Source organism: Callorhinus ursinus, unplaced genomic scaffold (assembly GCF_003265705.2).
Source record: "Callorhinus ursinus isolate GAN/ISIS: 27379988/994484 unplaced genomic scaffold, GSC_fseal_2.0 scaffold15, whole genome shotgun sequence".
Classification (NCBI taxonomy): Eukaryota; Metazoa; Chordata; class Mammalia; order Carnivora; family Otariidae; genus Callorhinus; species Callorhinus ursinus.
Genome location: NW_027397077.1, coordinates 19614635 through 19627772, shown reverse-complemented (window position 1 = coordinate 19627772; position 13138 = coordinate 19614635). Strand labels below are relative to the sequence as shown.

General features: G+C 44.2%; 1 protein-coding gene and 1 long non-coding RNA gene across 6 annotated transcripts in view; both read right to left on the bottom strand.

Annotated features, from left to right (window-relative positions):
- Positions 1 to 57: 57 nt before the first annotated feature.
- Positions 58 to 6401, bottom strand: LOC141374207 (uncharacterized). The gene is made up of 3 exons (XR_012380923.1): positions 6089 to 6401; positions 4411 to 4649; positions 58 to 1244 (listed from the first exon to the last, which is right to left on the bottom strand). It is a non-coding gene; the product is annotated as an uncharacterized lncRNA (long non-coding RNA).
- Positions 6402 to 6988: 587 nt separating this feature from the next.
- Positions 6989 to 13138, bottom strand: part of ATXN7 (ataxin 7) — a 137103-nt gene continuing 130953 nt past the window's right edge. For 4 of the 5 annotated variants that reach the window (XM_025885478.2, XM_025885477.2, XM_073901492.1 and 1 more), the window contains one exon: positions 6989 to 11029. In XM_025885478.2, the coding sequence (XP_025741263.1) occupies positions 11012 to 11029 (18 nt within the window). In that variant the 3' untranslated portion in view covers positions 6989 to 11011. Of the gene's footprint in view, positions 11042 to 12944; positions 13000 to 13138 lie in introns of all 5 variants that reach the window. The other variant, XM_073901493.1, reaches the window with a different exon arrangement.

Below are 13138 nucleotides of genomic sequence, written 5' to 3'. Positions count from 1 at the left end.
GTCGTTTGAGACTGTAATCTGAGACTACAGTGCCTGAGTTCAAATCACTAGGGATAATACAAACCCTTCATGTCTTACCCCAGTCTCCTGAATTTTGAAAGAGTTACATGCCCTAGAGTAGTCCATACCTAAACAGTACTTTTGAGGAGGCAACCATAACCCGCCAATCTCACCAAACATTGATTAAAAGCAACAACAACAACAACAAAAAACCTATGTCGATATTGGCAAGGGGTTCTTTTCCCCCCAACAAATAGAACTACAGTAAGGAAAACAAAGTTGTTTTTCTCTTAATTATAAGCTCGGTGAGTCAGATGGGGCTAAGTGCTAGGGAAAAAAGAAATCTAAAACTTGATAAAGGAGACAAGAGTGAGGTAGGGTGTGAAGAGCTCTCCCATGGGGTATCACAGAAGGCCTCTGCTAAGGTGACATTTAAATAGAGGAGGAACATGCAAATATCTGGGCGAAGAAAGAGGGAAAGTCACTGGAGGTTTATAAGCCAAGGGATGGCCGGCTTTGACGTGTCACCGACTGGAGGGGATGCCTGATGTGGACGGGGCAGGCAGCCGACTTCGCTGAAAGATTAGAATGGGGGGGAGGGGAGGGGGAGGAAAAGTCTGGGATGACCCCAAGCTTTTTGGATGCTGACTCCGACAAAGCCGTTTGGGTAGAGCTGAGTTAAAAAGAGAATGGGAAATGGCACTGTACTGTAAAAGGAAGGGGACAGAAGTTTGCTTCTGTAGTTTACGTGCTGTTTTACTTATGGGCCGATCGGAATGATTCATTAACATTAGAGAAGAAAACCTCCCAGTCGATGGAATATGTGATACAATTCAACATTCATTCATGATAAAAAACGTACGTAAACTAGAAATAACGAAGGTTGGGAAATCACAGCCCGATTGCCAACGCCACAGTTCATGAACGCACTAGGGACTGTGGTGCTGCGGGGGTGATAGCGCTCTCCTGAGGGCGCCATGGTGAAGGGCAGGCTAGTCCATGCTGCGTACGCCTTAAGCATGGGAGACTATCCTCAGCTGGATCCCCAAAAATGCTTATTTAGAAAACCTTACCAATAATCACTATAATTTGAGGAAAATGTGAATATAAGTATTCTAAACCCATGATGCTGAAAATCGGCAATTTTAAATCCAGCGTGTAGTCATTGAGAACTCACTGTGTTCCTTGGGTCCATTTAAAAATGAGAATTCTGTTCTTAGCAAATTGACTCCTTGCAGTTCATGCTAAAGGAAAAAAGTAAGATTGAAATGTCAGTTTCTTAAAATAGCCCTTCCCCTGGGCTCCTACCTCTAAGACCGCCGGGACAGATGTGCTCACAGAGCAAGTCTGGCTTTTCATTCAAGGCTTAGACTAACTCCTGGTCTAGACAGGGAATTCTCAAAGCACTTTTTCTTTTTCCTCTGCTAGCTTAAAATGTACTTGATTTTATTTTTCTTTCACTATTTCAGCCCAACTGTCTAAAATTAGTAGGCGAGAGTGATAGGTAAGGGAAGCCAAAAGAAACAAGTGCTATCCATTCCGAGTTCAAGATAGGGAAATTGAAAACTCCAGAAGCTGATAACTTATGAGGGAAACAATACAGTTTTGAGGTGAGGGAGTCAATTTTTTCCCCTTTTTTTCCCCTGAAAAAGAATGTATGCTCATTGCAAAAGAAATTCAAGATACTAAATAAGGTGGACGGCCTTGTAGTCCCACTCAGCAGGGACAGCTACTGTCAACATTTTCATGCTTTCCACATTTAATACTATGCAAATGTAGTTTTTAATACAAAATGGAGCTTTTGTTACACGTTGTTAAGTTATTCTATGCAGTTACAAATCCCAGGGGAACACTGTTAGCCTGGAAGTATCGGTTTGGAGGTGAAAACAAAGTTAGAATCCGACAGATCTCTTTTTAAACGAGGCCATATAGTATGGGAGAAATAGCACTGACACTGACACTAAAGCCAGAAAAACCAAATTCTGGTCCCAGCTCTCCTCACGCTAGCTGCCTGATGCAGGGAGAAAGGACTTCATCTCTGGGAGCCTCTCCCCCTCATCTGCCGAGCGTGGGAGCAATCAGGCTCATGCAGTTCTCTGTGTGAAAACACTAACACACTGAACACTGAAGCAATATACTAAAAGATTTCTTTTTCACTGTACACTGAGCGTTAGTAGAATACTGTCACATACGATAAACTGGGCCACCTCAGCCAACTTTTATAGAATAAGCTGAAAACTGAGTTTCTTGTATTTGATCGAGATTCAACTGATGTTTTTAACAAACTTAACATTTGTTACGTTATTATGGAATGCTAGCGTCTGCTTTATGGACAGGCAGAGTATTTTAAACCCAATAAAAGACTTGTCAAAGACATTTTAGGTCCAGGCCCATGTTTCCCACAGGTAGGGATCAAAAAAGCTCAAAAGGCCAAAGCCAGTCAGGATGGCAAAGGATGCTTCCTGATGAAACAAAGTTGGAGACTGGTCACCTACGAGCTGCAGCACTGCCACGCCTGCGACCCTCCCCCCCCCCAGTTAGTTTTCAAGATAAATATTCATTTACAGTCACCTTCTAAAAACTGAAAGCACAATTCAAAGGTCACTTACCCAGCTTCTGTGGAAAAATGGACAGATGAGGCTAACTCACTCTCTGGGCTCACTTTCCCCATCAAGCTACCCAGCTAGCATGGGTTCTCCAGCAGGGCCCCATTACCTTCTACTACCTGCCGGGCCCACCGGCACTCGAGTTTGCTGCCCCTGCATTACCACCCCCACCGCCCCATTCTGTACCCATTTTATGATGGAACACCTTTAGTCCTGTAGTAGCCTGACCGAGTGTTAGTATTAATTCATCAGCAGGTTACTGATCATTAGCAAACTGCCTAATTTTGGATTAATCCTTGGTGCTGTTTTTAACCTGGCTTTTAAAGAGGATTAATGGCTGATCACTGAAATCTTATTGTTGCTTCATGATTAGGAGGAAGAAAGGAGGGGGACTACGATAATCTCTCACCTTCCTGATGCTGTACAAACTACAAATTGTAGCAACCTGCCACCTCCACAATGGCAATGGGGGAGTAAAGTTAAATCCCTATCTGGAAAAACGTGACAAACTCGAATGTGGACTAACGTGGGTTTCAGAGGCATAGAGCCCCAGGCGTGCATTAGTCTTTGTGTTTCTGAAGACCTACAAAAGACAGTAGACAGTAAGAATTGTAGCGGTTTGGTCCAGGGGGAGGATCACCGTTTGTCACTCACAAAGGTCTGGCATAATTTTCGTGTACAGATTGGTTGTGAGCTTAAGTAAAAGGGGCAATCTGCCAGTGAACCATCGGCCTCCATCTAGCTTCTAGAAATCCCAAGGCGGCCTCAGGGAAGTGACCGCTTTAGTCAAGACTGCCACTAGGTGGCGTCCTGACAACCTTAACAACCCCCTTAAGGAGTTTACCAGAGTATCAAGGCTACTCAAACTCTGCACTTGGGTTTTGAGGACTCTGCATTTCTCGAAGTCCTCCTCTGGGTTGGAGGCTGTTCATTCAAATATACCTCAGGAACGTGGGGCCAACATGAAGTCCACACTTTCCTAGTCTGCACTGCTGTCTCCTGGCCATAGGATTTCCACCCTCATTCAAAATGCCTTCTCTTTGAAGCCAATCACCACCCACCAATACCACCAATTCTCTGTGCTCACTGCCGGCAGACCTCCAAGCCGCTCCATCCTCTTCACACCAGACCAAGCAGCTGGCTCTGTCTTCCTCTCAACTGCAACCACTTGGAAACTGGCAACCTACACAGAAATAGCCACGCCTCACAGCTCCTTACCCTGAACTTCAGTGTTCTCGTCCCCCAGGCCACTTCCAACCTCTGCCATGGTCTCACCCAGGACCCAGGGATCTCAAGCACCTCTGAACAGCTCTGTGGTTCAAACTGAAACCTGCTATTCGACTCCAACCCCTAGTACCCTAATTCCTCTGTTCCCTGACCTGTCCCTAGAAGTGCTATGCCACCGTCATAACTCTGTAACCTGGATCCGCCTCTGTTAGCCCCGTTTCCAGTAATGGCCATACTGAACTGAACGTGGACTTAGCTCTGTGACGGTGAATAAACCATTTAACTTGTCTCATCATAGACAGATTACCCGGAAGGAGGATCATAAGACTTACCAGAAGGGTAATTACAAATAAAATGTCTTGAGAGTGTCTGCAAAGATTCTGCAGGGCAGCTTCTGGTTCTGTTCCTTGAATGTCCCAATCGAGGCCATCATCAATGACTTAGCCATACCCTCATATGCTTTAACTGCTGGGCAATCTCCCTGCCCAAGTTCTAACTTTTTCACTCAACTAATAACTGCTGTTCCAATTATCCCGAAGAAAGAGGCAGGAGGAAAAAAATTAAAAGCAAACATTACCTGAGTGGGTTGGTGGGGTTAATTACAATGGAGTCAACTGTCTAAACTTGTAATGAAACCGTTTCAACCTCATCTTCTGTCTTCACCAAAAATACGCTCTCCAGGATTTCATCTTGGGCTTTCTTCTTTCCCTGGGCCACGGAGGATGGGCTTCAGGTTTGTGAAGTCCTGGAGACGGAACATAAAATGTGGTGTTTCTGTGCCTCTGGCAGAGAGGGTCCATACTCCTTTCTTGAAATCTGGGGGAAGGAAAAAAGAGCTTAAGAACCATTGATCTGACAGACCTGAATTCACAGCCTGGCAACGCTACCAGTAGGTGCGGAACCGTAGGCGAGACACTTAACTTCTTAGATGTTCCTCCTCCATTTGACTAGGATCAAAACTACCTACTCTATCGGGGCTTTGTGAGAGACAGAATGTTTACAAAATGCTTCACTGGGCATTGTAAGCATTCATCTAGATGGGCGTTATTTTAACAATGAGCCAAATTTAACAGCAACCCTATTTTTCCTAGGTGAACTCATACACTCCCATACCTCATTTACCATCTAAGAATGGAAGACAACCCTCCACTTTACAGCTCACACCTTTCTCTTAAGCTCCGTCCAGACTGTACATATAGCCACTGGGCACTAAATGTGAGTTTCCCAGTGGCTACTCAAATTCGTTGTTGTAGGTTCTTCCTTCTTTGTCATAGATCATACATGTAAGGCTCATCAACCAGTTCGGCTAAGCTAGAAATTGTATGTTTTCTTGGATTCAACCTTCCCCTTAATGTTCAACATAATGAGGCCTCAGGCAGGACCTGCTGGTTCTACCTGTAAAGCACCTCTGCAGTCAGTCCCCTATTTATCCCCATGGTCACTGCCGTGGTTGGGAAACGCAGTAGCTCTTCCTTGGATTATTACGGCAGCACCGTAACTTATTTTTGTCCCAAGGTTCTCACCTCTCCATGCTGTCCTCCACAGTTACTGGAGGGCCCTTATGGGATGGGGATTTAAAAAAAAAAGAAAAAAAAGGATTAAATTATGTGTTTGAATCTCCCCTTCTTCCTGAAAACTTTTTCCTTGGGCTCCATCTCACCCTCCCCTGAAAGAGAATCTCTGCTAGTACCAGCTTTGGTCCCTGGGCTTCGGCTGTGGACAAAGGGTGAGAAGTGCCAAGAGTCACACAGCCTTACCAAGGGAAAGACAAGTTTAATGAACTCCCATGAGCAACAGGAGCAACAGTTTCTTAGTAGAAAGAAAAGACTGCAAGAGTAGAAAGTGGGATGAGAAGGGGCAGGGCCGTGGGCTTGGTTTACAGGAGAGCTTTTGGATTAAGATGCGGAGGGGGGTGGGGAGAGAAGAGGGAAAGGTGTAAAGGATGAGGCTTGAGGCACAAGGGAGGGGAGTGCAAGAAAAAGGGAAGGATCTGAATGGCTTTTACTTTTGACGCCTGCAGCACCGTGGCACTGGGCCTCAGGACTCTCTGGGCTGTGACAGTTACATTTGGTTAAACTGTATGCTCCTGAGGGTGAAGGCCCCATGACACTTCAGGTCCTTGACAACCTGGTGCCGACTTCTGCAACCCTTCAGCCCCTCCTTTCCAGAAGCTCCACCCAGAATGGTTCTCTTCCACATTGCTTCCCACCTGTGCTTGCCCAGTCTGCTCCCTCTGCCGACAATGACCTTCTTACCCTGCCTTCCTGCCAACCCCCTTCCTTGAATCGGAAGAGTCTCCTGCTGTCCACGGCCAGGTTACCTGCAAGGGAACGGAAGTAAAAAGGGTTAAGAAATTGAGTGAACCTCTTCCCAGGAAGTTTAAGAAGGACGCCCGAGGCGAAAGGAGCTTCTTAGAAATGATATTAGGAGTTGGTTGATCTAAGGATGGAATGGGAAGTCCGTGTCACGGTGGGGGTTGAAACCAGACTGGCTCCTTTGTGTAATACATGGACATTTTCTCCAACACACAAATCGGTTGCTTCCCTTACCATGTTAAGAACAAGAATAATTTTTTAATTTCTTAGAATGATTTGCAAATGGAAACACTGGCCCAGTTTCTACAGATAAAATATTATGTTGTGCTCTGAAAACTACCAAAATGCACTTGCACTTCCAGGGAGGGAAGTCGTATGTAAAAGCAAGGAAGGGATCGCACTAGCTGTGGAAACTAAACTTACCTCTGGAGAAAAACGAAAATTGACCACACGCCATCAAATCCGCACATAAGCAAGTACAAACAGAACGTGTTTCTCAATCTATCAACTTCCCTTTGTTGACAAACCTGCAGTAGTGTTCACAGTTTACCCAGTTATTAATTTCTCCAAAGCAAAGCTTTGTGCCCAAGAAGGGAAACATTGTAAGCCCTGTACTTGGCTTATGCAGAAGGGAAGGAAACCAAAGGTGCTTCACAAGCGTGTCTGATGCCAAAAATGAAGCCAAGTCAGACTAGATTGAAAGGGGTTTAGTATCACGAGGCAGAAACATATAAAATATTTCATGCAGCCAACCTTATTTATTGAGAAGTCCTAATTTTATTGCCCATTTAGTAACATGTTTGTTCCACAAACTAATTTCTCATAAAGCAAAGCACAACCTTTTCTTATAAATAGTATAAATTATTTTATTTACAGAAACTTGTTACAAAACAAATAGACTATATATTTCTTCTCTTTTAAATATCCAAAGTAATTTTCTATCCCTTGACATTTGTTCATGTTCTATACAGCAGCCAACACAAAGTCCAGCTGAGATGCTCTTGATTACGTGTACAAATTATCAAACTATTCACACATTTTAACACAGGAGATTGCTTTTATAACCAAGCTCAAAGAAACAGCAAAATGCTTTCCGAGGCCCTACATTCACACTGACAGTATGTAGTGCTCATTTAAATGATCGAAAAATGCAGAACGTTTTGCACAAAATGTAAAAATGATTATTTTCTGCTAAACAATGAAACTTTTAACAATCATTTTCCAAAACCCCCCCCCGCCCCCCGCCCCCCCGGACAGAGAGATAGTTAAGAAATTCCTTGGCAACAGAACTCTTGCAGGAAGACAGCTGCCTTTATAAGTTACATTTTTCAAATCATACATTTTTCAATGTTCTCAGAGGTACTTTGTATTATATTTTTGGAATATAAAATCTTTTAAATATTCTATTTTAAACTCTGTATTTCATGAGTGAGTAACAAAACGGACATACTGTGTAAGTCACTGGCTGACCAAAAAGATTTGTAACCCCTGGTGCCACCAGGCAATCCGTCACCGGTTGAATTACTGTGAACCAAAAGGCCTTAATTTTTAAAATACCTAATAAAATTACCAGCATGGGTGGTTTTCAACTCCTCACCTAAGATTTTAGAAACAATATTTAGGTGGAAAAAGCAAACTCCAAAAGAACTGAACATTCAAGTCTTTTTAAAGAATCTGTCGAAGCTTAAAACTAGGTTCAGGCACTTTCAGTTTTTCCCGTTAGTTTTAAACCACATCACACATGAACACACACACGTGCTCAGAGTGTGCACATACAAACGCACAGGCACGCACGCGCACTCACACATAAAACACGAACAAAAGAAAAGCAGTGTGTCACTTCGTTACATGTAGTCTATCGGGAAATCAGGCAACTAGAGAAGCCATGCCCACTTGATCGGCATGAATCCGCTCCCGAGACATTAAAGGGACAAAAAGACTTTCACAGAACAGAGGCATCCCTTAAACTGTAAAGGAGGCAGGTTCTAGAACTATTGGCTTGGCAGTGAACCACTTCAAATTATAAAAAGGTATTTACTTTTATTAATTAATAAATAAATACTAGATGATCTCAATTGTACCAAAACAGGATATCAGAAAAAAAGACCTGTGCAAAAATACATATTTAAATATGTACAATTCATTTTTAACAAAATATGTCTTCTGAAATAGGGATACTTCCATATTTATAATAGAACAAGAAATTCCAAAATAAAGATACAAAAGTAGGTTTTGTAGAATTCTTTGTTCATCAATGCAGCACTTTTTTTTTTTGTAGGTTAAGAAAACTGCAGGAGTTGTCATGAAATTCTATTGGAAAGAATATAAAAATTATCTTGGTTTTAAATTGATACCAAAGTCTGTCTAGAAACAACCCAACCACTGCAAATTTGGTTTTTGCAAGTTAATTTAATTCAAAAAAATACTTGTACTCCCATGTTTTAAATGGTCTTAATTGTTCATTATAATAAAAAGTAGTTGTAGGAGAAAATAAAATATTTGAACAGTCTAAAATTTAATAGCACTGTTTAGAATAGGTCTGTTTGTGGCAGGCAGAATCCAAAATGGCTAATTTCCTAATCCCGATGATCTGTGTACTACCGGGAGACATAATGAAATTCATTTAAAACCTCAGTCTAAGAAATCAAATGATCAACACTCGCTTATCTAAGTATCTACATAATTCTGAATCATCTTGCTATCATGGATCTTATTCACATCTTTTGGAACAACATAATCTGTCTATAAATTCCATCGCTAAAAGCAACTTTATTTATATCCATCAAGTCCCCTTGGCTCTGAAAATAAATTCTACTACCCATACCCCCATTGCACTTGTCACCAAGGAATCAACTTAAGTACGTCCTGATTCCCTCTTACTTCCGTTCTCTCCCTCCACAGGGATGGAACAACCAGACTGATTTCTCCTAACTACACCAAACTGGACCATCCATGCGCTCTCCTTACTAAGCTCTCCTATAGTATCATTTTTTAAAAATATTTACTGATTGCATAAGTGAACAAGATACTCTTCTCCCCTTCCTTTAAAAAAAAATCAATATTTTACATCAATTTATAGCTAAAGTATCTGCATATAGCTTTTGTTGTCTTACATAATAAGAATAATTCTGTAGCAATTCACATTATTAGGCTGGTAACCAAGTATTTATTCATTCTACTTGTTGACTTGAAATTCCCTGAAACTGACGTTTGTAACCCAAGAATTGTAGGGAAAGAAAGGATGCACTGCCTGGCTCTGTCCAGGCCCTGCCCGGAGCAGCGATCAGAGCCTGGGGAAATGTACCCTGTGGTGATCGGCAACTTTGTGTGTTCTTCTAAGGAAAAGTGCCTGGGTTCTTGTTTCAGGAGCTGTGATTGTGGAATCACCAGTTCAAATGCCCCAGCTCATCCCTCCAATGCAATGATACCTTCTCAAGCACTGACGTTTTAACACAGGAAGCTCTTTCTTTTGGGATGGGGTACTCAAAAAAAAATAATAATAATAATAAATAAATAAATAAATAACCCCGAGGGACTCCAGAACTCTCTCTGGAAGATGGCTGGTATTAATCCCCAGGAAGGAGGGTTTGTCGGGCAAGTGTATGCATCACGTCATCTTTGCCTGGGTATGTGTACACATTTGCCTGCTCCCCTCCCTGGATGCCGGGGGACCCAATGGCACCCCAGTGAACCTGTGGAGAGGAAGGGAGAGCAGACACGCACCAGACAGGGAGTGCTCAAAGCAGAAATTGACACGGAGTCCCAGGACAGCAACCACCGAGCCTGAGGGTAAATGCACACAGTGCCCTGGAAACATTTACATATATTAATGACTTCGTGAATGACAGTTTCTGCTGCATCCTAGTAATTTCACTTTACAAAGGCATTTTTTTTTTTTTTTAAACAGGAGACTGGACAGGGCAACCAACCCAATCTGCCTTACTGTATAACATGAAAACTTAAAGGATAAAAAATTCCACCTCTTTGGAAATCTTGGAAAAACATTTCCCCCATAGTGATTTTATCTACCCCCCACCCCCGTCCCCCAACCAAAATTTGGCTTTCCATTATCAAAACTAGTGTGCATTTGCATTTTCTTAAAAAAAAAAAATCACATAGAATGAAAAGTACCTTGAAAAGTAAGCCTCTACAATGTGGTATACTTGCTCTCTGGGCGTCGATGGCTTTAAACCAGTTTGTAAGTTAGAAACTTTTGACAGCTTCTTACCCCAAATTACTTGCAAAAGGCTGGGGGAAAATACAGGCTATTTTGTCATGATGCCTCGCGCTAACGTCCATATTCCATTCCCGGAACATTGCTATAAAAACCTAACAGCACATGCCTTCTCCGGAGGGTTGCTCAGGGCGCAGCTCTGCTCTCCTCTGGAAGGCGTCTCCAGATGGGGGACCTAACTGCTGGAGAGTGACCTACAGAAGACAGTATAAAAAAGGAACTGGGACGGGAAGGGGGAAGAAGGGAGAAAAGTCTACAGTAATGCTCTTGCCAAGACATTCTTTCGCCCAGCCAATCTACTCAGAGTGGCTCCATGATTTACTGCAAGTTAAAAAACAAAGCAACAACTTCTCACAGGTTGGTAGCAAGCAGTCCAGACCACGTTAACACTGACAGAAGCAATTCGGTGGCTGAACTTGATCCAGTGTCCTTTACAAGTACTCACTGCTACAGACATAGCTTCAGGGAAATCCTCGTTACAACAACAGCCTGGCAGATTTCTACCCTCGAGGCCCACAGGAGGTTGGGAAAACAGACTCAAAGGCATCGTGGAGTCCATAGTGCTGAGTGGAGGTGTAACTTGTCGTCAAAAGTGTCCAGATTATTTCTCCCCGCGCTATTTTCAGCTGTCAGGGACGTGCCTTTGGCTTTCAAAAAAGAGGGGGTAGGGAAACAATGAAAAGGTAAGTAAGCAGCTGTACGCAGCACCACCCTGACGCCCAACAGAGCATCCCGAAGGCCACACGCCGCTCCGCTCTCTCCGGCAGCTGGGTGACGCCAGGAGCACTGGCTACACAATCTGGCCTTAGCTTCCAACTGCCTGCCTTGGGCACAATCATTCTAAACCACTGACTTTTAGAAAACCGCCTAGAAGAGATCCAAGCCAGGTTTCTAGCTTAGAGAAAAGGCTCTCATGTTTGCCTTTTGGTATTATTTACTGATTTCATTTCCTTGAAGGTCCTCCAGGTTGTCAGCTGAGAACTGAACAAGGTCGTATGGGGTAGCACACGCAGGTGTGAGAACTCACACCCAAGTGCCCGTGCCTGGGGTGGGGGAACTCAGGCCCCCAGTGACCCACAGTGAGCTGAAGTCCTGGGTGGGAGAGGCCACAAGCAGACTGCAGGGTAGATGGGGGAAGCTGCCAAGCCCCATCTGCCAGGCTTCCCAGTACGGCCCACCACACCCACATTCCCTGGTTTAGGGGTCTTCAACCAGCTCAGTTTTCTCTGTTTTAAAATCAGCTCCACAAGGGGCGGCCAGGTGGCACAGTCGGTTAAGCGTCCGACTCTTGGTTTTGTCTCATGTGGTGATCTCGGGGTCATGGGATCGGGCCCTGTGTCGGGCTCAACCCTCAGCATGGAGTCCGCTTGAGATTCTCTCTCTCCCTCTGCCCCACCCTGCCAACCTAAAAAATAAATTAATTAAATCTTAAAATCAGCTCCCCAAGATACAGGGAGGTGAGGTTCCTACTCTTTTAAGAGCAGCATTCTCTACAGCATTTTGGAGTCATGGACACCTTTGAGATTCTGATGAAAGCTACAGGATCCCTCCTGCAGATAAATGAGCACAGACACTGAAAATACCCAACACTGGGTTCACCAATCCTCCAATCTCTAGCCATGCCCCCCCACCTTAAGATTTATGCAGCATAATGAAGTTTTCTACGGCACGGGGGAAATCTCCCAAGTACACACTTAAGTTGAAACTAATTTTAAGAACCCAAACTCAGACTGTTTGTCCTAGTGGGACAGGGCCCTCCCCAATGGTGGGCATCAGAAGTGCAAACTGGCAGCTCATGAGCCAGACGTGGTCAGGAGATGTGTGGGCTGTACCAGATTTCAAAACAACACACTATATAACTTTTAAACATGGCCAAATTTCTCATGCCAAGTCCAGATCTGCAGTTTCTTCGAAATGGGTGACAAGTTTCTGGGAGCACCTGCTCTGTGTAGATGGGCTCCCGCTCCCTCGTTTTCCACGAGCACTGTTCATCTCCGCTGCGCCCACCAGCCTCTTCCCCTCCTTTCTGTGACTTGTGGGCACTGAGGGCTGGCAGCGCTGTCTATGGGAAGACGGGTGCATGCAGTAAAAGAACGTGTGGGGCATCGCAACACAAGGGAACACCCCTCCCTCAGGCTCACAGAGAATCAGGAAACTACACTCAAAAGGAAGTTTTTAAAGGATGGCTGGCTAAGCCACTTCCTGCAGTATTTGCTCTGAATTTTTATGCTGATGAACTATAATGAATAACTACAAACCGAGTGGTAAAAGCTCATTTTCACATGTCTAGGGACCCCTTGCTCAAACAGCCAAACAACATACAAACAGCGCCTACAGACTTGAGGCTCAAAGAGAAGAATTTAAACAGTTGCTACTTAAATTCCCGGATAAATCTTTTCCCCACACCTTTGGTAGTGGGTATTCGTTCACACAGACAGTGGAGGGAACTCTGCCGCTGTAAGAAACTTCCTGGTATTTTCTGAACAAGTCCTAACCTGCCAATTGAGTTAAGTTCTGCAAAGGAGGAAGCCAACAGGACAGAACAGCCTCGCACCGGACGTCGGGGCTCTGGGGGTGCTGCGGACAGCCCTGAGTGCAGGCAAGGAGAGGAGGCACGCTGACGAGTGAGGGAACAAGAGCGCGGATGGACAGGCATGTAGAGCGAGGAGGCTGGAGGGAGGGGCTCCAGGAGAAGAGGGTGAGGGGGTGACAGGGAGGGGGGTGTGACAGGAATGGGGGGGTGACAGGGACGGGGG